The sequence below is a fragment of the Abrus precatorius genome, unplaced genomic scaffold, assembly GCF_003935025.1.
Source record: "Abrus precatorius isolate BTA unplaced genomic scaffold, Abrus_2018 Scaffold11, whole genome shotgun sequence".
Classification (NCBI taxonomy): Eukaryota; Viridiplantae; Streptophyta; class Magnoliopsida; order Fabales; family Fabaceae; genus Abrus; species Abrus precatorius.
Genome location: NW_020874303.1, coordinates 5,251,597 through 5,273,634, shown reverse-complemented (window position 1 = coordinate 5,273,634; position 22,038 = coordinate 5,251,597). Strand labels below are relative to the sequence as shown.

At 32.0% G+C, this 22,038-nt stretch overlaps 3 protein-coding genes across 9 annotated transcripts; all 3 read left to right on the top strand.

Moving 5' to 3' along the window:
- The first annotated feature begins 35 nt into the window (after window positions 1-35).
- On the top strand, window positions 36-6,632 carry LOC113856059 (phosphoenolpyruvate carboxylase). 2 transcript variants are annotated; one of them, XM_027487684.1, is made up of 11 exons: window positions 36-395; window positions 733-921; window positions 1,481-1,872; window positions 1,992-2,076; window positions 2,231-2,453; window positions 2,598-2,701; window positions 2,803-2,896; window positions 3,053-3,207; window positions 3,456-4,454; window positions 4,711-5,097; window positions 5,934-6,632. In XM_027487684.1, exons 2-11 carry the CDS (start codon window positions 754-756, stop codon window positions 6,228-6,230), a joined length of 2,904 nt encoding a protein of 967 aa, XP_027343485.1. In that variant the 5' UTR covers window positions 36-395; window positions 733-753; the 3' UTR covers window positions 6,231-6,632. The 2 variants fall into 2 exon arrangements, with proteins under 2 accessions (XP_027343485.1, XP_027343486.1); XM_027487685.1 differs by lacking the exon at window positions 36-395 and adding an exon at window positions 425-597 and having other exon boundaries at window positions 5,934-6,568.
- Window positions 2,938-11,742, top strand: LOC113856060 (dol-P-Man:Man(6)GlcNAc(2)-PP-Dol alpha-1,2-mannosyltransferase). Of its 3 annotated transcripts, XM_027487688.1 has the most exons (11): window positions 2,938-2,948; window positions 7,848-8,131; window positions 8,422-8,509; window positions 8,606-8,765; window positions 8,906-9,123; window positions 9,276-9,571; window positions 10,222-10,336; window positions 10,432-10,567; window positions 10,894-11,090; window positions 11,191-11,280; window positions 11,362-11,704. In XM_027487688.1, exons 2-11 carry the CDS (start codon window positions 7,872-7,874, stop codon window positions 11,491-11,493), a joined length of 1,692 nt encoding a protein of 563 aa, XP_027343489.1. In that variant the 5' UTR covers window positions 2,938-2,948; window positions 7,848-7,871; the 3' UTR covers window positions 11,494-11,704. The 3 variants fall into 3 exon arrangements, with proteins under 3 accessions (XP_027343489.1, XP_027343487.1, XP_027343490.1); XM_027487686.1 differs by lacking the exon at window positions 2,938-2,948 and having other exon boundaries at window positions 7,716-8,131; window positions 11,362-11,742; XM_027487689.1 differs by lacking the exon at window positions 2,938-2,948 and having other exon boundaries at window positions 7,716-8,131; window positions 10,432-10,573; window positions 11,362-11,641.
- Window positions 11,743-17,959: 6,217 nt separating this feature from the next.
- On the top strand, window positions 17,960-21,956 carry LOC113853653 (14-3-3-like protein D). 4 transcript variants are annotated; one of them, XM_027484148.1, is made up of 7 exons: window positions 17,981-18,164; window positions 18,522-18,828; window positions 18,909-18,996; window positions 20,838-20,947; window positions 21,022-21,170; window positions 21,642-21,686; window positions 21,769-21,956. In XM_027484148.1, exons 1-7 carry the CDS (start codon window positions 18,092-18,094, stop codon window positions 21,771-21,773), a joined length of 777 nt encoding a protein of 258 aa, XP_027339949.1. In that variant the 5' UTR covers window positions 17,981-18,091; the 3' UTR covers window positions 21,774-21,956. The 4 variants fall into 4 exon arrangements, with proteins under 4 accessions (XP_027339947.1, XP_027339949.1, XP_027339948.1 ...); XM_027484146.1 differs by having other exon boundaries at window positions 17,960-18,164; window positions 21,642-21,955; XM_027484147.1 differs by having other exon boundaries at window positions 21,645-21,925.
- Window positions 21,957-22,038: the final 82 nt, after the last annotated feature.

Sequence of the window (22,038 nt, the reverse complement as noted above, 5' to 3'; positions counted from 1 at the left end):
TAAATATAATTGTCCATATTGTAATGAGAGGAATCATCTAAATAAGATGATAAAGATTCAATGTTTTCTGGCTAATTGTATATGTAATCGTTAGTTAGGAAATATCTTAGTAATCATCTAGCCCCTAATGCAGCCTAGAACAGAGAAGGGTATAACTATAAACTACTAGCTGCTCAGAAGGAGAGCATCTTGGAAGATTGAAAGCATATTCCACCTTCGGTAGTAATAATTACATTTCGGGAAAAGAGAAAAAAAGAAAAAAAATATATAGTTTGTGTGCGTTAAAAAGAAGTCTCTACTTATCTATATAAAGGCACACCAATGCACCACTTTGGATCACAACTCTATATCTCTAATTCTGATCCATTTTTCATATTGTTTTTCCTCGTACAAAGGTACCATAATGGATTTCAATCACTTGTTCATTTCATGGGTCATGCAAAAGTCATATGATATGATCCTTCTTTTTGTTCCATACATGTGTTTTTTCAATAGGTACTTTTTTATTTTACTGTTGTTGTAGCAAAAGCAGTATCACCCTGCACGTGTCATCACCACATTAATCATAAATGTCAACGTCTTCATCATTTGCGGGCTGTAATAATAATTCATGGATGTTGTTTTGATTTGGCCCCTTGGTTTTAGGCTCATAGTTTTCATTGTTTCTTTTTTGTGTGTTTTTTAGTTGTTTTGTGGGGTTATTGAATATTGGATGGTTTTTTATGGTAACAGGTGAGCGACTGAGAGGTAGCAATGGCAAACAAGAACATGGAAAAGATGGCATCAATTGATGCACAGCTTAGGCAATTGGCTCCAGCCAAAGTGAGTGAGGACGACAAACTGATTGAGTATGATGCTTTGCTGTTGGATCGGTTCCTTGATATTCTTCAGGATTTACATGGGGAGGATCTGAAGGAAACAGTGAGTGTTTTCTTTTCTTTTTGGCTCTCCTATTTTGATGTCTTTGGGATTCATGTTAGATTGACTTGAGTGCTCTTAATTTGATTTGGTTAATGGTTACTCACTGATTGATCTCAAATGTCCCAATTTGTTGTGAAAGTCCAATACTGGATGAGGTGTATGGGTTTGGAGAGTTTTGAGAGAAAATGAGTTTTGATGTTATTGTAGCCAAGAGAAAAACTTTGCATCATGGATCTAGAGGGGATATATTCATTGATCCAAATGCTGCGCAAAATTTTTTTTTTTGTTACTAAATTTAATAGTTTGAATTAAAATACGTCTGATGGAGACAAAACATGACCTACTGGGATTGGGCTCTGGGTTGCAATTTATGTATTGGTGATTGGAAGATATATATTAAGTGAAATAAAAGGAAAAATAAGGGATATATTGCAAATCATATATTTAGCTGATTTTACAGTTTGCCTAAGATTTTGTGTTTATGCATTTCTCTTTGACATTATGAATTGGAAAACTGTTACACAGTGATGATTAAAAACTTAATAATGTTCTTGTTTAGGTTCAAGAAGTGTATGAGCTTTCTGCTGAGTATGAAGGCAAGCATGATCCTAAGAAACTGGAAGAACTTGGAAATGTGATAACCAGTTTGGATGCTGGGGACTCTATTGTTGTTGCCAAGTCCTTTTCTCACATGCTTAACCTGGCCAACTTAGCTGAAGAGGTTCAGATTGCGCGCCGCCGAAGGAACAAATTGAAGAAAGGAGACTTTGCTGATGAGAACAATGCAACTACAGAATCAGACATTGAAGAAACTCTCAAGAAACTTGTGTTTGACCTGAAGAAGTCTCCTCAAGAAGTTTTTGATGCATTCAAAAGCCAGACTGTTGATTTGGTTCTCACAGCTCATCCTACCCAATCAATTCGCAGATCTTTGCTTCAAAAGCATGCAAGGTTAGTTTCATAATATAGTACTTTTCAATCCAAATTCATTGTAGTGCTTTTGTTTTTGTTATTTTAAGGTTGTTGCATAGTTAAGAGAGTTGAGCTTTCTAGTTTTACACTGATTGCAGGATTCGAAATTGTTTATCTCAGTTGTATGCCAAAGACATTACTCCTGATGATAAGCAAGAGCTTGATGAAGCTCTACAGAGAGAGGTGAGAATCAAAACCCTTATTTTCTTATCATATCAATGCCTTTGTTTGGAGTTGATTCTGCAGAAGGAGAAATATTTAAGGATAAAAGAGAGAGAGGTTCAATTGAGTCAATGGTATTGTCAACAATTTTCTTTTGTTGTTTTTCTTTATGTAGATTCAAGCTGCATTCCGTACAGATGAAATCAGGAGGACTCCTCCAACACCACAAGATGAGATGAGAGCAGGGATGAGCTATTTCCATGAAACAATTTGGATGGGTGTCCCCAAATTTCTTCGTCGCGTTGATACAGCTTTGAAGAATATAGGAATTAATGAACGTGTTCCTTATAATGCTCCTCTTATTCAATTTTCTTCTTGGATGGGTGGTGATCGTGATGGTATGATTCTTATATATGATTTACATTTTTAGTTACTTAAAATTAGTGCTAAGTGCTGATGTTAACATTTTTTCTATGTATATATATCTTAGTATAATGGAAAAATGGAATGATATGCAAACTTTATGTTTCAAAATGATACAGGTAATCCAAGAGTTACTCCTGAAGTGACAAGGGATGTTTGCTTATTGGCTAGAATGATGGCTGCTAATTTGTACTATTCCCAGATTGAAGATCTTATGTTTGAAGTAATCTAGAGCTTTCAATCTTGCATCCTTTTGAAATGATCATTGTTGATGGTTTCTTACTGTTGCATCATTTTGCTAATTTCAATTTCTTGTTTCTGTAGTTGTCTATGTGGCGGTGCAATGATGAACTACGTGTTCGTGCAGAAGAACTTCACAGGTCTTCCAAGAAAGATGAAGTTGCAAAACACTATATAGGTGTTTACCACAATGTTTCTTTAAACTCTAGATAGATGTTGAATTTTATTTCGTAAAACAGTCTATAAACAATGATATAAACACAAGGTTGTCTAAGTGGTGAAAATATGTTGGGTAGTTACTTTGGTGATAATCTTTGCTTTCTTCATGATGCAGAGTTTTGGAAAAAGATTCCTTCAAGTGAACCATACCGTGTGGTACTTGGTGAAGTAAGGGATAGGCTCTATCATACTCGTGAGCGTTCGCGCCATTTGCTAGCTCATGGGTACTCTGACATTCCAGAGGAAGCCACTTTCACCAATGTTGAGGAGGTATATCATTGTTTGTGCTTTCTTTTTAACGTTATAGTAAAATTATTCAGCTAACAACTTCAGCAGTTCACAAAGATGTAGTTTTGTTTCTTGTATTTTAATAGTAACATTGTTGGGTTTTATTGCACAATTCATGTGTTTTTTGGTGACATTTAGTTCGATAATATGTTAAATTTTAATCGAATGAAATTAATTTTTCCTTGGATGTCTTTATTTGATAGATACTAACTAGAGTTAATTTGTCACAGTTCTTGGAACCGCTTGAACTATGTTACAGATCACTGTGTGCTTGTGGTGATAGAGCAATTGCTGATGGTAGCCTTCTTGATTTCTTGAGACAAGTATCAACTTTTGGACTTTCACTAGTGAGGCTTGATATAAGGCAAGAGTCAGATCGTCACACTGATGTGATGGATGCAATTACCAAACATTTAGACATTGGATCCTACCAAGAATGGTCTGAAGAAAAAAGACAACAATGGTTGTTATCTGAGTTAAGTGGCAAAAGGCCATTATTTGGACCTGACCTTCCTCAAACTGAAGAAATTAGAGATGTTTTGGACACATTTCGTGTCATAGCAGAACTACCACCAGACAACTTTGGAGCCTACATCATATCAATGGCAACTGCACCATCTGATGTGCTAGCTGTAGAACTTCTTCAACGCGAATGCCACATCAAGCATCCATTAAGAGTTGTGCCATTGTTCGAGAAGCTTAATGATTTGGAGGCTGCTCCTGCTGCTTTGGCAAGGTTGTTCTCATTAGAATGGTATAGAAATAGGATCAATGGGAAGCAAGAAGTGATGATTGGTTACTCAGATTCAGGAAAAGATGCTGGAAGGTTCTCTGCAGCATGGCAGCTATATAAGGCTCAAGAGGAACTCATAAATGTTGCTAAGAAGTTTGGTGTTAAGCTAACAATGTTTCATGGTCGTGGTGGAACTGTTGGAAGAGGAGGTGGACCTACTCATCTTGCTATTCTGTCTCAACCTCCAGACACAGTTCATGGATCACTTCGTGTGACAGTTCAAGGTGAAGTTATTGAGCAATCATTTGGGGAGCAACACTTGTGCTTTAGAACACTACAACGTTTCACTGCTGCTACTCTAGAACATGGCATGCACCCCCCAATTTCTCCAAAGCCAGAATGGCGTGCTTTGATGGATCAGATGGCTGTCATTGCTACTCAGGAATACCGTTCAATTGTATTCAAGGAACCACGCTTCGTTGAATATTTTCGCCTGGTAAGGATCACATTTAGAGTTTAATCAAGTACTTATTCAATAAGCTTTTATTGAACGAAAGCTTATTTGTAAGTTTGACTCTGAAACAAACTGAAATAAATTAATAAGATCTTACTTTGATAAGTTTTTATAGAAAATTCACAAGCAATGTTCTTGAACTTAAATGAGCTCTTCCAAATGGCTCAAGATATCATAAAATCATCAAATTTAATGACATTTAAATCGTAACAATCATTGTCAACTTTGTATCATGTAGGCTACACCAGAGTTGGAGTATGGCAGGATGAACATTGGAAGTAGGCCAGCAAAGAGAAAGCCTAGTGGAGGCATTGAAACACTGCGTGCAATACCTTGGATCTTTGCATGGACACAGACAAGGTTTCATCTTCCAGTATGGCTAGGCTTTGGAGCAGCATTTAAACAAGTTATTGAGAAGGATGTCAGGAATCTTAATATGCTGCAAGAGATGTACAATCAGTGGCCTTTCTTTAGGGTCACACTTGATTTGGTGGAAATGGTGTTTGCCAAAGGAGACCCAGGAATCGCTGCTCTAAATGATAAGCTCCTTGTTTCAAAGGATCTGTGGCCATTTGGAGATCAGTTGAGGAACAAATATGAAGAAACTAAGAAACTCCTACTTCAGGTAATGTTACTTTTACCATGTATATATTAAGCATATTATAGTTTTGAACTCATTCCAAAAATGCCTTTGTGAAAAGTCACTTGTTTATCCTCCAAAATTAAATAGAGCATAGATACTCTAAACAAAATTGTTATTAACTTTTTCATAAATACCAAGTTAAACACTATTATTTGTATTCTATGTGTTTTGTCAAATCATTTCTAGTAAACCATACATTTGAAGAACTTTGTCTACCTTCAATTAAAATTTAAAGCTAAAAAAATTATGGCATTAGTAAGTTGGACTAAACTAGTCATGATTACTTATTAAATATGAGCACTAAATGTTTTCCTAGTAGAAAATGCTTAGTAGACACCCTTTAAGGTGGAAACAGCCAGAATAAGATTAAAAAAAAGAAAAGAAATGATAAATGTGATAGGTGATATGACGTGTCAGAAAGACAAAATAGAATCAAGAGGGGTGTCAAATGAATTGTGATTCTTATAAATCAGAATTGTTTCTCAGCTAGTGTCTAGATCGTACAAGTAGACACTCTTTAAGGTGGAAACACCCAAAAGTATTAAAAAAAAGGAGAAAGTGGTGGGTGATATGACGTGTTTGAAAGACAAAATTGAAAGTCGAGGAGTGTCAAGTGAATTGTGATACTGTTAGAATGTTTATAAATAAGAATGTTTCCTTAGCAAGTGTCTAGATCCTACAAATAGTCTCTTTTTGCCATTCAATTTATCAAATTTTAGCAATTGATTCTTTTACGAATTTCGAAGATTCAACACCAATTAACTGGACTGATGAGTTATTTCACAAGGTGATTTATGTTTTGCGTTGTATTGTTATAGGTGGCTGGACACAAGGAAGTTCTTGAAGGAGACCCCTACTTGAAGCAAAGACTTAGGCTTCGTGATTCTTACATTACTACTCTAAATGTTTTCCAAGCTTACACATTGAAACGTATCCGTGAACCTAACTATAAGGTGAAGGCGCGCCCTCGCATATCAAAAGAGTCAGCAGAGACAAGTAAATCAGCTGATGAACTTGTAACACTGAACCCAACAAGTGAATATGCCCCTGGTTTGGAAGACACCCTCATTCTCACCATGAAGGGTATTGCTGCTGGCATGCAAAACACTGGTTAAATTTTAGTCACTTTCTTTTCCCTTACTTTCCTTGTATTTTTGCTTTCTTGAGTCTCAAGCTACCACCACGAACATGTTTGATTCTAGTTGTAGCACTAAACGTGAGTGCCCTTTTTGGTTCTTTTATCCATTTCTTATGCTACTATGTTACCTATCTACCATTTTGTACAATGTCACACAAATGAGTCAATGCAACACCGATCGTTATGTTTCAGTGAGGAAATTATGCCGAGTACTACTGCCCCTTCTTGTACTTCATCTTGTTTTGTTTGTCGTCATTCAATAAATCTGGTAGTGTTTGCTACACGAGTTGAAATCAATAACCATATATGTATGTTAACATAGGATTTGATTCTTCTCATATTCATTACTCTCGTTGAATGAAAAGAAAATTACTATTGCGGAAGAATAAAAAAATTTCAATTACACTGGGAAGTTTAATTACCATAAAAGTTATTGGAGAAATAAATTTGCATATTAACTATAACAAAGGTTATCATCATCATCATTATTATTAAAAACGAAAATAATTAAGATGTATAACTCAATTCCACAACACATTCAATGTTCCGGTCAATAAAAAATTTAGGCAACAAGATGCTTAGAAGAACTTGTCCAAAACTAAGAGGAACTTTAAAGGCAGTGCTTAAATTTAATGAACTGCATTTAACTAATTGAAAGCAGTAGTAATTTGCACAAGCAACTGTTTCTTATCAGAATGCGAAATCTACTTATATAAATATTATACTACTTCATTGGGTATCACTAATAAAAATGCTTTACTTGAACAAAATTGGTTTAAGTTAATTTATTTTATTTATTCATTTTTTAAAATTTTAAAAAATTTGACATAAATAAAACCTTATTTATGAATTATTATTATTTTAGAAAACATATACTATAATTTTTATATTATTGGTTTTTTATAACTTAATTTCCTATATTTCATAATAATTTATGATTTCAGATATAATACAATGTTAAATCTATGTATATTTTGTTTATAATTAACTCAACTATTGATGGTTAAAATGAGTTAGGGCCTGTTTGGATAGTTCTTGGAACATAATCGTGGAGGAATCGATATTTAGCTCATTTTCACAAAGCATGCCTACATAAATAGGTACTTAGATTAAATCAAGTTGAATCTATTGATTTGATATACATATGTTTTTAAAATCTATTTTTACTTTTAAAAAAAATCTAACCTAGTCAAAAGCCTAATTAAAATTTTATTTATAAGAAAATATTTTAACTAAACTTACAAATTCATTTCTAAATAAATTAGCAAATTTAAACATATCTAGACTTAAAACTTTTTAATAAGCTAATAAATGTATGATTTTGAAGCATTATAATAAAAAATAATATAATTATGATAGTATTAACATTACTATTATCACATTCTTTATATTTATTTAAATAAGTCAAAATATTTAATAAAACTACAGACAAACTTGTTATTGTTTAGAGAAAAAGGAAAAATAAACGGCGCAGCATAGACAAATGTGAAGTATTTGCTTTGCTTTGCGAGGAAGGAAGTGTGTGATACTCTGTCCATTTTCAATCCTTTGAAAGACAGTGTGTAGTGTTGAGGCAACAAGAAGAAGGAAACAGCAATTTCATTTCATTTAAATTTCAATGTCCACTGTGAGACATAGACGGTCTCAGCCGTCTGATCCATCGGCATCAGAACCATACACGAAGGTTGACAAGCCCCAGAAATTGGAGGAGAAAGATGAAGAAGCGTTAGGGTGGTTTTTCCCCTTTCTGGCTCTTGGATTGTTGAGGTACATGAGTGCCACCACCAACATCATCCACGATTGCGACGAAGTCTTCAATTACTGGGAACCCCTTCATTTCCTTCTTTACAAAACTGGCTTCCAAACATGGGAATACAGGTACCTGCTCACACCCTTTTTCTCTCTCATGTTTGGATTCATTTTTTAGAAGATGGGTCATTGGAGAACTGAAAAAGTTTTGATTTTGATGATTTAATATGCTTGTAGCTTGTGGATGATATGGTGAGAGATGAAATCGTTTTGATGATGCCCTTGTTGGGTTTTGTCTATAATTTGCAAAAGTTTAATTAATTAGAAGCATTACTGATGGAGAAAAAAAATGGGAAGAAATATTCGTTAGTTTCAGTTATGGTATTGAGAAATGACAAGTGGTATATGCATGGTTGCAGTTCACAGTTTGCTCTTCGGTCCTATTTGTACCTTTTGTTTCATGAAATTGTGGGTCGACCAGCTTCGTGGTTGTTTAGTGAGGAAAAAGTAAGATTCAAGCTGTGCTTACTTGTTGAATTGTTATGGATTGTAGACTTTTATGCTGATGAGTTTCATGTCACTGTTGTCTTTTTCCTGTTGTAGGTGAGAGTTTTCTATGCTGTGAGATTCTTTCTCGGTTTTCTTTCTGTTGTCGCTGATGCTGTTCTTGTGGTAGCTCTTTCCCAAAAATATGGAAAACGACTGGCTTCCTATGCACTTGCTATGCTGTGCTTAACCAGTGGATGTTTCTTTGCTAGCACAAGTAAGTGAGAATTTAGCTCCTTTTTCAGATAAATAATGGTTTACTAAGTATTACGTATTTCATGATTCTGCATTCTGGTATGAGTTGTTGGGCTCGGTTTTGCTAATGCGCTTCTTTATCAAATTTTTTATCATCTCTAGGTTTCTTGCCAAGTTCGTTTTCTATGTACGCAATATCTCTTGCATCAGGTTTATTTCTTCTGGATAAGCCTGCTGCAGCCATTTCTGTTGCTGCTATTGGTGTAATACTTGGCTGGCCATTCTCAATTTTGGCTTTCCTTCCAGTGACACTTTATTCTCTATATAGAAAATTCAAACATGCATTCATTGCTGGGGCTGTCACATCGGTTATTTTTCTGGTAAGTAAGACATCTTTTCCCTCACATTGACCTTCTCTGGCCTATAAATTATGTCTATACCATATAATGTTGTATATAATATTTAGTGTTGCATCCTATTATGTTATTAAATTCATATCCTTTGCAATGGTGGCATGTTTTAATTTTTACAGGCATTGTCAATTGTTACCGACTTTCACTACTATGGAAAATGGACTTCATCTGTCTTGAATCTTTTAGTATACAACGTAGCTGGAGGTGGTGAAAGCCATCTGTATGGGACTGAAGGGCCTCTTTATTATCTGAGGAATGGATTTAACAATTTCAACTTTTGTTTTGTTCTTGCTCTGTTGTTCTTGGCAATTCTGCCCATTGCAAAGAAGAAATATGCACCTGACCTACTGATTGTGATATCTCCCATATATATTTGGCTGGGTTTCATGTCTTTGCAGCCACATAAAGAAGAAAGGTTTGGCAAAATTTTTACCTGGTTTTCTGTTACAAATCTATTCATACAATGCCATTTGAGACAAACATTGTCTACACACTTGCAGAATGCACACACCATGTACATTTTTATGTTATATGTTATGAGATTGAAATGGATATCTATCTCTTATGTCCTCCACTTTTGGTTTATATAAGTCTACCTACCTTCTACTTTTGGTAATATCCAATATAGGTTCGTTTTTAAAAATGGGAGCTTAAATGGTTATGTTCAGATTTAGAAAGACAAGAATTGCATGTGCATTGGTGCACTCACCTATAATTAAGGAACTTGGAACCTCGTTAATTAGTGGACTAGCTTATAGTGAAAGAAGCATTTAATTTTAACTAGGAGTGAAATCAGTTTCCAAATTATCTACACTATTGCAAATTTTCTTTTGTGCATTGATCAACGGAAGGAAGAAATTGGGGACAAGAAAAATTTTTAGTTTAGTGTCACAGGCATTTCCAAATTAGTATTATTCCTTCAGCTTGTTCATCTCGGTTAATTAAATCAAATAATTATAATTTATGCATTTGAAAGTGTTATTATTAAAATCTACAATTGAACACACTGACATGGATGAGTGATTTTTTTCTCTGTCTTTATTCATCTATGCCTTTTACGTGCAGGTTCCTTTATCCAGTATATCCACTTATTTGTGTTGCTGCTTCAGCTGTCATTGACAGCTTTCCTGATCTTTTCCGTGACAAATATAATCCCTATGATAAATCTATAATGGTGACGGTGAGATATCAATTTATATGAGAATCAGATAGATCTTTATACATCTGATATAGAAGCAATAAATACAGTCTGAATTTCACTCCTGCTAAATGCAGATAGCCAGAGTTCTGAGACCAGTGATTCTTAGCCTCATACTATATGCCTCTCATGCTCGTACATTTTCTCTGATTCATGGTTACTCAGCTCCCGTGGAAGTTTACAAGATTTTGGAACACCATGATGCAGATAACAGTGAGAGTCAAATATTTGGTGTCTTTGTTTCTATATTTTATGAATGGCCATTTTTAAGTCTGTGATTGAGCGATGTAATTAAGTCATGTGTGATAAGGCCAGGAAGTTTTTAGTTAGGATTAGTTAGTTAAAATAGTTAGGTGGCTAAACTTGTAGAGGTAGGTAATTTGCTTAATTTGAATGAGGGGGTAGAAGAGTGCCCAGTTATCAATGGCGTGCTATAGCAACATAGTGAGTCAGAAACCAGTTTCAGTGTTCACATTTAGTACGTATTTTGAGACAAAAAACATCATAATTATGTATCATTTTGTTCATTTGCATTACAGATTCTATACTTTGCGTGGGAAGCGAATGGCATCGCTTTCCATCATCATTTTTCATTCCAGATTATGTGGGACAAGTTCGATGGATTGATGATGGATTCCGAGGCCTTCTTCCCTTCCAATTTAATTCTACCCTAGGCGGGACTTCAGCAGCACCACCATATTTTAACAACAAAAACGTGGCATCAGATGAGCAATATGTATGTCCTCTTTAACTGCATATATAGGTGCTAGAGTGCTAATACTTTTGCTCTTTATAATTTTTTGTCATGAGACAAGTGACTAACATTGATTTGGCAGCTCCATGATGTTGATGCTTGTACTTTCCTGGTGGAGCTGCAGCTAAAGCGGCCTTACTTGACTCGTGGAAGTGACTTGTCAACCTGGGAGGTAATTCATTGTTGAAGTTCCTCTTCTCATAGTGAATGCTAATATTTGCTTCTAATTATTTGGATATTGGTTTTTTTTCAGCCTATTGCTGCATTGCCTTATCTGGACAGAGAACTTTCCCCGGCTTTGTATAGGTCTTTTTTCATTCCCTACCTTTGGCAAGAGAAGAATGTTTTTGGCATGTATAAGCTGCTTAGAAGAATACCCAAATGATTATTTTGGGGGGAAGGGGCTTAAAACTGTCATTGAATATGGTGGATTTAGGACAACCATTTTTGTCAGAGACAGGGAGCTTTTGGTCATCTGTTGTTGAATATTTGATTTAGTTCTAGTCTGGTTAAATTTGTACTGTTGTCTGCTCTCCTACTTTTCTCATGGAAGCATTCATTTAACCATTCATTTATGGATAAGGGTGTGTTTGGGTGAGCGTATGTTCGTTTTATTTTAGATGGTTTGATTTTTCAAAATTGATTTTGGTTAAAATTGAGTCTGAAGTAAAGTGAACCATGATTAAAAACTTGTATTTCAAAAATAAGTTTGTGATCAAACTTGGTATAATTTTTTCAATGCAACACAAAAGCTATATAAGATTGACATATGCTTAAATCATGCCCACTTTCCCTTGTTTGAAACATGGAACCAAATATTTTCTGAAACGAGTGCGAAAATGCCTCAAACCCTGTTTGGAGCTTCTATAAAAGTTTGCTTAGGTGCTGCAAACCAACCGCAAGGGTAAATGTCTGCAAAATTGATTTTAAATATTTTATTAAATTGATTTAGTTAAAATTAAGTTTGAATTGAGCGATCTATATTTGAAAATTGTCTCAAAAGTAACTTTGTAATAAAATTGAGTTTGAAATTCTCAAACAGAAAAAAGTTACATGATTTGTTTCTGACAAAATTACATCTAATCCACTTTTCTCGTTTGAAACAAAACCCAGTGTTTTGTTTTTTAAACAATAATAGTATTTTTACATTTTTTTTACATCATTTATCATATATATATTCTTTCTATTTCTCCTTTTCCAGACCCAAATTACACCCCTTTATTGGATGTTGAATTATCATTATCCTTTTCTAAACAAGTTTATAGAAAGCAAAATATTGATTAAAAGTCAAAACTTCCACCAAAAGGATAACATCTGTTTTGTTTACAGAAATGTGTTTGATTTAACTTATTTTAAAAAAATAATCACTAATTTTTATCAGTTTTTGAGAATTTTTGAAAAATAAGTACTTTTTTTAAAATGAATCTCTTACCGAACATGTCCTAAATGAATGTCGGGTTTAACTTTTTTTTTTTTATTTTAAGCAATCAATTGTTTTTATTAATTTTTTAAAAAAATAGCTATTTCTTTAAAAATAAATCATTACTAAACACACTAAGTTCAGCATAGCAAACGAAAACGCTTTACGAAAGTACATATCCTAAAAATCTTAGAAGTTATAAATAGATTTAATTCATATTTAACTTAAAAGAAGAATATTAGGAATAGTTTTTCTATATTTTTCTTAGTACATTCTTGATTAGAGAAAAAATAATGACAATTCCTCACCAATTTCTTAAAATTGATGGCCTCTTCTAGGAATGATTGCCCATACAAGTCACAACTTTAAAAAAAAAGGTTTTTTTTTTCTTTTTATGTATACTCATACAAAGAGAGCATAATTAAATGTGCACTTAATAGCTAAAATTAATGTGTCTTATTAAATGATGTAGATGCCAATTCTTATTTATTCAAGCTCGTTTCCTATTAAGTAGATTTCATATAAATAATAGAGAATATTAAAAAACTGTATTGCTAATTAAACATGCCTAATAAAAATTTGCCGTTTAAAGGATCTAACCCAAAAATATTACTATTTATCTTTTTTAACATAAAAATAAAAAATACTTAATAAATACTCCATCTGTGTCTGAAATATAGTCTCTTTAATTAATTTTATAATTCTCAAAATAATAGTTACTTTATAATTTTAAGGTAGAACGAATTTGTTTCTTCTAATTTTATTTTAAAATGAGTATAATAAAAAATTTCATAATACTTTTAATAAAAATAGATAATTAAATAAAATTTTCAATTTTTGTACTGAACTTTAAACAAACAATTTTCGGAGACGGAAGGAGTAGTATTGTTCTATAAAAGTAATTAAATATATATTTTAACAGATGATCCGTTACAATGATAGTGTTTGATTCATTTTTTAGCTTCTCTTGTTACTTTCTGCACAATCTAATTTCCCTAGTTGCATCATTGCTTCTTTCTTCTTTTTTTTTGAAATTTTATTTCTAAAAGTGTATTTAATATATTTTAAATATTAAAATTTGAAAATTATTTAATAATTACTTCTAGAATTTATTTTCTAATATCTAATATGTTCGTTGTGTCAAATACGATTGTATAAAGACTTTTAAAAAAATGAAATGAGCTTCATTTTTTAATGAAGCAAACATACACAAAAATGTTTAAATTAAAATTAAATTTTGAGTTAAAAAATTATTAAATAAATTTAAATTTAATTGTTTAATTTTAAATTTAAAGAAGATTTATATTAAAAAAACTGAAGCAAAAAACTCGTAAGATTTTCTCTATTTTCATAAAATTTTACATCTTAAATACCTTAAAACAAATTTTAAATAAAATCATAATAATTTTATTAAATTATTTTTATTAATTTAAAAAGATCTTCCAAATCTTATTAAATTATCAAAATTAATTTATTTGCTTCTGGCATTGACATTCTTGAAATAAATTCCACATTACATATTCCATGAAACTTGAAGAACACAAATTACAATATTTACCATTCAAAGTAAAACTTGAATTGATACTTGTACCCTACATAGCTACTGTAATCAGTGTCACATAAAAATATCAATTCTGATTATCAAATCCTTTTTGGGGATTGCTTGATCCCAAATTAACATCTAATCTCAATTGGTTGTTTTGTATCCAACTAACTGTTTTCCCTGTACCAAGTTATAAACTTGCTCAATTAGTTGAAAAAATAATAATAAAAAGAAGAAGAAGAAAGGTACACTGATTGTGAAACATTTGGAATATATGGTAGGTGGAAACATTACCTCTTACAGAAACAATGATTAAAGGCCACCACACTAAGACATTCCATTTTGCATAACTGCCTTATTCTGTACATCAATACACTTGTGGAATTAAGACAAACAAAACAGATGTGCAGTTGTTGTCTTAAATAGGTACTAAGATCAATGATCACCAAAGTTATGCTGTTTGAAACATAAACAGTCAGAAATTCAATAAAATTTTAGGAAAATATATTTTGAACCATCAAGAGGGGATATATGTTTCTCCTTCATAATTGAGATGTATTTTTTGGGATGAACAAGCATATATATGATGTTGTAAATGGTGTCAATTTTTAATGATTCAAATAATGAAACTCAATTTTAATTTTGAGAAAAGTTGACAGAGGATTCATCAAGCATCAGCTCGAGTCGCATTCTTTTTCTTTTTAGTGGAATCTTGAAGGAGAAAAATGACCCGGAAAAATCATCATCAAATATGTAAAAATAAGGCAACTCTGCTACACTTGAAATTTAACAAGAACAAGTTAAGAAATCAATCGGATCAATCCACATCAAAATATGCAAATTGAACCTTGTTGTGCCAATAATGCAATTACATGATTTACATTATTTTAGATACATATGCTTCAGGAAATTATTTAGTCACTTCTTTTGTAAAAAATTATTGTGTGATATGAGACTATTATGTAGTTATAATTTTAATCAATAGTTATGCATCAATGACAAATTTTGTAATTCACAAAATGGTGTTATAATAAATATGTGGTGATCCTAAACCACATATTAAAGTCTCTCTTTTTCCACATCAGTATTTAGCCTTATAAGTTCAACTTTGAAGCATAGTAGTTAATAGTGGCAGGCATAGTGGAATGGAGCAACTTTCCGCTGCTATTCCAAGTATATAGCAACCGTTATTTCTTTGATGCGGGATATAAATATTAATTGTATCCTTATTTTCTTTTGTTCTATTTTATTATGCTACTATCTATGATTGACTACTGTGCTTTGAAGGGAATAAGGATTTATAAAATCTATGTTTCTTTAGAATTAGAAATATAATCTATTATCAATAACTCCTTTTGTGCCATAATAATTTTTAATAAATCAGATTAAAACAATTTATAGCAAAGAATTTAATTTTCTTTGCTCAAAACAAATATTGAATATTTTAATATTATTAATTCTATTTTTGAATTTTTAAATAAAATTTTCCCCATATGCCTTTCTTTTTCTTTTTTCAAGTTACAAGGTCAATTTCTTATCAATGTTGGCAATGAACATTTAACTGATCTTCACAAAAGGTAATGTCACATAAGGATAGCAGAGCTATGGAAGAAATAAGAATGAATGGCTGATTTTTTTTTTATTGTGTTTTAAATTATAGCTAAATTTTCGTCTACCACATATTTTAATAATATACAAAAGCACTTATCTTTTCAATTTTACACGATAGTATGATTTGATAAAATGGTGCCCTAGAGTTATGGGGACACCAATTTCTGTTCCATGAATAATGATGTGACACGGTGTCTAAAAGTGTAAATGTTACCTACCTCTTTTCTCTTTTTTTCTTTTGTTTTTGAAAGAATCTTGGCTACCAATCATGACCATTAATCCATTCAAAATAACTTTTGTTTTGGTGAAAAACAAGATGGTTTTTATTCAAATAATGCAAATTTAAAAACTGGTTTTAACAAAAATAAGTCTATTATTATCATTATTATTATTTTTATTATCACATGAACATTCTTGTAATCTCTATGATATTATAGTGTTACGCTATAGAAATTTGGAAGAATTTGATTGGGTTGTGATGGTAACACGGTTGAAGTAAATTCACTTTTTCTGAAAAAAAAAAGAGGAAGAAAAAACCCATAGATTTAAACAATGCATACATATATACCTATACAAAATTTTATTGTAGCGAATAATTAAAAGGGCACTTTTAATTAATATTTTGCGTAGTTAAATTATTTGGGTAGAAAAACCCCAATTAAAGAAGCATTATGGAAGGAACTTAAAAAAAAAAAAAAAACAGAGTAGAATGATAGTTTTGATACCCTCGTTGAATAGATGTGGATACCGTGCGTGTCACAATTTGATTGGCTTTATTCAGCTACCGTTAAAACGCTTAAACACCAGATAATTTCCTCCTGATGTTTGAAACAATAAAAACACTAGTGATTTTTGGATTTTGTTTACATGGGAAAAAAATAAAATTATTAAAATATGATATTTTAAAAAAAAATTAAAAATAATGGAAATATGATTTTTTAAATTTTCATTTTAGTTTTTAAAAATTTTGTTAGTATTTTAACTTTTTTTAAAAATAAAATAATCAGTTTTTGGATAGTTTCAATTACTAATAACTAGTGATTTTTTAATGTATAAATATAATTAATTAAAATATCTACTAAGTAAAAAACCAAAATAAAAATTTGTTGATTATTTTAAATTTTAAATATAATAAATATTTTGTTATATTAAATTAGGAAGATAGAATGTTAAAATTAAAAAAATAAAAAAAAATTAATATTAAATTAAGTTAAATGCTCGATGTAGTCGCACAACATTATAAAAAATTAATTTTTAAAATATTTTAATTTAAAATAATTATAAAAATATCATTGTTTAAAATGAAAAACTTGTATTTTATATAAAAAAAGATTAAAAATATATTTTTAATGTAATATAATATCGTACTTAATATTGTTTTTTCCTTTTCTCTATTCACATAGATTTGAAATCTCAACTTATGATTCGAACTTTTAATTCCGAAAACCATGGGACATCCAGACATGAGGATTTTTATGAAATTATATTTAAGATTTATTAACAAAAATTATAAATGTTTCAAAAATATTTTTGAGTGAATTTCTTTATTTTATTTTGAATTGATAAATTCTATATTTTATTGAATGTTTCAAAAATATTTTTTCTAAAATTTGAGACAACAAAATATTTTTAAGAGTTCAACACTAATAATTATTGTTATTTCAAAATAATTTTCACGTAATAAAGTTTGATACAGAACATTTGAATAAATAAATTAATTTCATACAATGAATTCAATAAAATCTTGCACCATTATAACAAAAAAGTATATAATATATAGTAGTTTGTAAAATAACAACAAATTTTATCTATATAATTATTATCAATTTATTCATAATTAGAGCAATCTATTATAAATTAATATTTTCAAAATACTTTATTAACATGAAAATTGACAAAGGAGGAGTAAGATAACGTCAACACACTGTTCAATTTCTTTTCATAATTTAATTATAAATATAATTGCTAAATTAAAAATTTTAATAACATAAATAATGTATATAAAGTTTGACATTAATTCAACATATATTTTAAAAAATTATATAAAAATAAAAAATAAAAAAATTTAAATTTAAGTAAAATTATATACAAATAATTTAAATAATAAATAATTATAATTTAATTATTAAATTAATGAAAATATCTTTTATATTAAATTATTAAACAATGTAAGAGTTAACTCTAAAGTATTTTGATTAATTTCAGTCCTTTCTAAAACCATGGCTCGCACTCTCTCTCTCTCTATCTCTTATAGACTCTGACCGGCAAAAGCAGGTTGCCTATAAAATGTAAGAACCGCATCTACCATTCTCTTAACTTGTGGTTCCACTTTCTCTCTCTAACCAGTGACAGTAACCCAAACACACTGAGCAGAGAGACAGTGGAACCAGTTCCAAACTCATATCAGCCATGGCTTCCTCCAAAGACCGCGACAACTTCGTCTATGTTGCCAAGCTTGCAGAACAAGCTGAACGCTACGATGGTTCTCTCTCTCTCTCTCTCTCTCTCACTGTGAACACTTGTTCTGATTCTCTCATTTTAGCTTCATTCCACTTTCAATCACGTTTTCAGCAGCTTCTACTGCTATACACTTTCTCGTTTTCCTTATAACACCATTTACTGTCATAAAGTTTCAATTTTTCCTCAAAAGCTCGCTCCTTTTTCACTTGCTACTGCACTTTCACATGCCCACATCATCATCTCAATTATTTGGGGAAAAAAGAATAAAATTTGGATTTTGTACTGGTATATATGCATGTGTGTGTGTGTGTGTGCAAATTGTAATGTGTTTTGGAATTTGATTGAAGAGTGTTGAATGGTGGAGTGGTGTGGTGTGCAGAAATGGTGGATGCCATGAAGAAAGTGGCGAAGCTAGACGTTGAGTTGAGTGTGGAAGAGAGAAACTTGTTCTCTGTTGGGTACAAGAATGTGGTGGGGTCTCGGAGAGCTTCATGGAGGATCTTATCATCAATAGAGCAGAAAGAGGAGTCAAAAGGGAATGAGTTGTATGTTAAGCGTATCAGAGATTACAGGCAGAAGGTGGAGTTGGAGCTCTCCAACATTTGCAGAGACATTATGATAGTTTTAGATGAGCATCTTATTCCATCCACTAATATTGCTGAGTCCACAGTGTTTTATTACAAGATGTATGTTCTTAAGTGCTTTTTGTTGGTCATGTGTGTATTGGCCTTTCAAAACTGTTTTTAGAGTTTTGGCTTGGATGCAGGAAAGGAGACTATTACCGGTATTTAGCAGAATTCAAATCTGGTAATGAAAAGAAAGAGGTAGCAGATCAGTCACTTAAAGCATATCAGGTATTCACTTGATGTTAATTAGGATTAGTTACCTCTTTACAGTGAATTTGCCTTATGCTTATGTACCTGCCAGAATGCTACTTACAAGGTTGAGATGAACTTTGCTACTTTTCAATGTTAGCACAAAATGTAGATGATGTTTACTAGTTCAAGGACATCACCTGCTAGTGATATGACTGGTTATCATCCTTTCACAACTTTGTGTTGGGAGGTTAGGTAGAGATGTTTCCTTCGAAGTCTGGCCCGTAAGATGCTGCTACTTGGGAATACCTTTTTTGCCATGACCTTTATTAGGCCTAAGAATTTATCTGGACATCTTTGTGCCCTATATTTTCTAGGATTAGGTTTTATGTTAATAAACTCTCGTGAATTAGTTCTTTTCTGTACATTAGCTGCTACTTTAACCTATTCTTAATATATGGACTACGGTTCCTTACCTCCATTGGGGGGATTCATTGGGATTTATACCATATTTTTGACCAGTGAATTATATCTATTTAAATTCTCAACAGATGAACTCCAATGCTTCTGTGAGAAAAAGAGTGGAAAAACTATTTTTCTTTATGCTTTGTGAGGGCACAACCAGCTGCATGAATACTTGTATGCCCTGTGAAGGAGAGCAATATCTTTCATTAGATGCTTAACAATTTTGTGCTTCTATGCAATTGCCAATGTCTTTTTTATAACCTGTCATGATTTTCTTTATCCTATGAATGGGGACCTGACCTATTGTAGAAGATTTTACAACTTGTAATTTCTCTTCCCATCTTAATTGTTTGAAGGATACAAAATTAAGGATTTTGTTCCCTTTCTACGATAAAATGAGGAGATTCTTTTGTTTCTTTCAAATGAATCATTTGTTTACATTCAGTATGAAAACATAGATGTTCAGCCGATATCTTGAATCTTGGAATAGGAATCAGCATAATATAGAAAGGTATTTGCAGTCTCTGAAAATTGAGCTCCAATGTAAATTATGAAGGTCTTAAAAACTTAAGAAGAGGCAGATGGAAAAAGAACATTTATTTGGGAGGATTTGTGGTTGGGAGGGCAGTAATTTATAGGGTCATCTGTTGCATACTCTTTCCTATTAGGTGACAATCTCCCTGCATAATATTCAGCTTTATATGCTAGTGACCACTTTACTGTGTCAACCTGAATAATTTGGGGTGCAGAGTTAGTATACATAGTTGCTGGGGCACTTCTTAGTATACGAAGTTGCTGGTGCACTTTTAATTTCTTAGCATACATTGTTCCATACAGTTTCACCTGCTTATATTCAGTGCCCACTACAAAATACATGTGCATCATTTGGGACTGGAAGTTAAAATTTTGAACTTCTAAACTGTTTTATGGTCCATTGTATTAAATCTGTATTGAATGAAAATATCAAATATCTGTAGCTTTATTCATCAATCTTCCTGTGGTAGGAAAAATCTGTTCTAACATGAGGTCTGTAAAGTGCACAAGGCCAAGGGTGTACTCACCATTAAATTTTAATGCATTAAAATATGATTTAATATAAATTAAATGAAGCATGGATACGCCCTTACTTGTGCACTTTATTGACAAGCTCAGTTTACAGGAGCTTTTTCCTCTGTGGTATGTTAAGTATTGTGATCTCTGTACTGTTGCAGTTTGTTTTTGTGAATTTGAGGAATTGCCTTTCTTGCTTCTAAAGTTCATAGACGCCTGTTGCTTATGACCAATAATATGTCCTTGGAGTTTGCATCAGTTTTTCATGTTATGCTACTCGTCTAATGTTTATTTTGTTATTCCTCAATATTGTTACTTCAAATTTCCAGCACAGACTAAAGCTTCTGAGTTATGATTATTTGCAGACAGCTTCTACCACTGCCGAGAGTGAACTACAATCTACACATCCCATTCGTTTGGGTCTGGCTCTAAATTTCTCTGTGTTTTATTATGAGATAATGAATTCACCTGAAAGGTATGTGGAAATAGTTGTGCCGGTGATAGAAAGGGCATAGTGACAGATCCTTACTTTGTGTAACTCGTTTCCAGGGCCTGCCACCTTGCAAAGCAAGCCTTTGATGATGCCGTCTCAGAGCTGGATTCCCTAAATGAGGAATCTTACAAGGACAGTACCTTGATTATGCAGCTGTTGAGAGATAACCTTACTTTATGGACTTCTGATATCCCAGAAGATGATGGTAAGATATAGAACTCATGCGTAATACAACTTCCATTTCTTTAAGATTCAAAGGATTTTGAGGTTCCCATAATTGCTGATCAATTGGTTTTTTATGCCTATTCCTCTTCACATTTGAAAATTTTAAGGCCTACTTGGTTTCTGAAAACGTTTTTTATTTTCACTGCTATCTTGTTTTCATTTTATTTCTTGTTTTTTAAGATTTGTACAGGAAACAGTGAAAAATGATAAATATTATTTTCCTTGTGTTTCCTGTACAAGTCTTTGAAATCAGAAACAGAATAAAAATAGAAAATGAAAACAGAAGACATTTCCTGAAACCAAACAGCGCTTTAAGTTTTCATCATCTCTTTTACCAAGATTCAGTTGCTCCTTATTGGTCCTATTATGGATATATGATAATTTTTGGTAACTAAACTTTTAATAGAAGTTCTTTGATTTAACTAGTTGAGGATCTAATTTTCCATTTCAGAGGACCAAAAAATGGAATGCACAGCCAGGAGTGGTCAAGGAGAAGATGAGTTGGGCCGCTAACCCATCATTCTGTCATAACTATAAGATTGATATATCAATTTTTCTCACAAGCATATTTTCTCCACTGTAGTGAAGCCTCTATATGAATGATGCACTGCACCTCATCAACTTTGAGTTATTGTTGTTATTTCCGAGTGACAGCATATTTGAAACATCTGCTTCATTTGTATGCTATTTTTGGCCAGTTTTATTCATGTCTGGGACAGAAACACCATTGATTTGCAATGCATGATTTCACTATTTTTATTCTATTGAAAAACTGATCGTAGAGCCAGCCCTAATATTGCCATATTTTATTGTGTCATTTTATTAAAACAATAATTTCAGGTTAATCC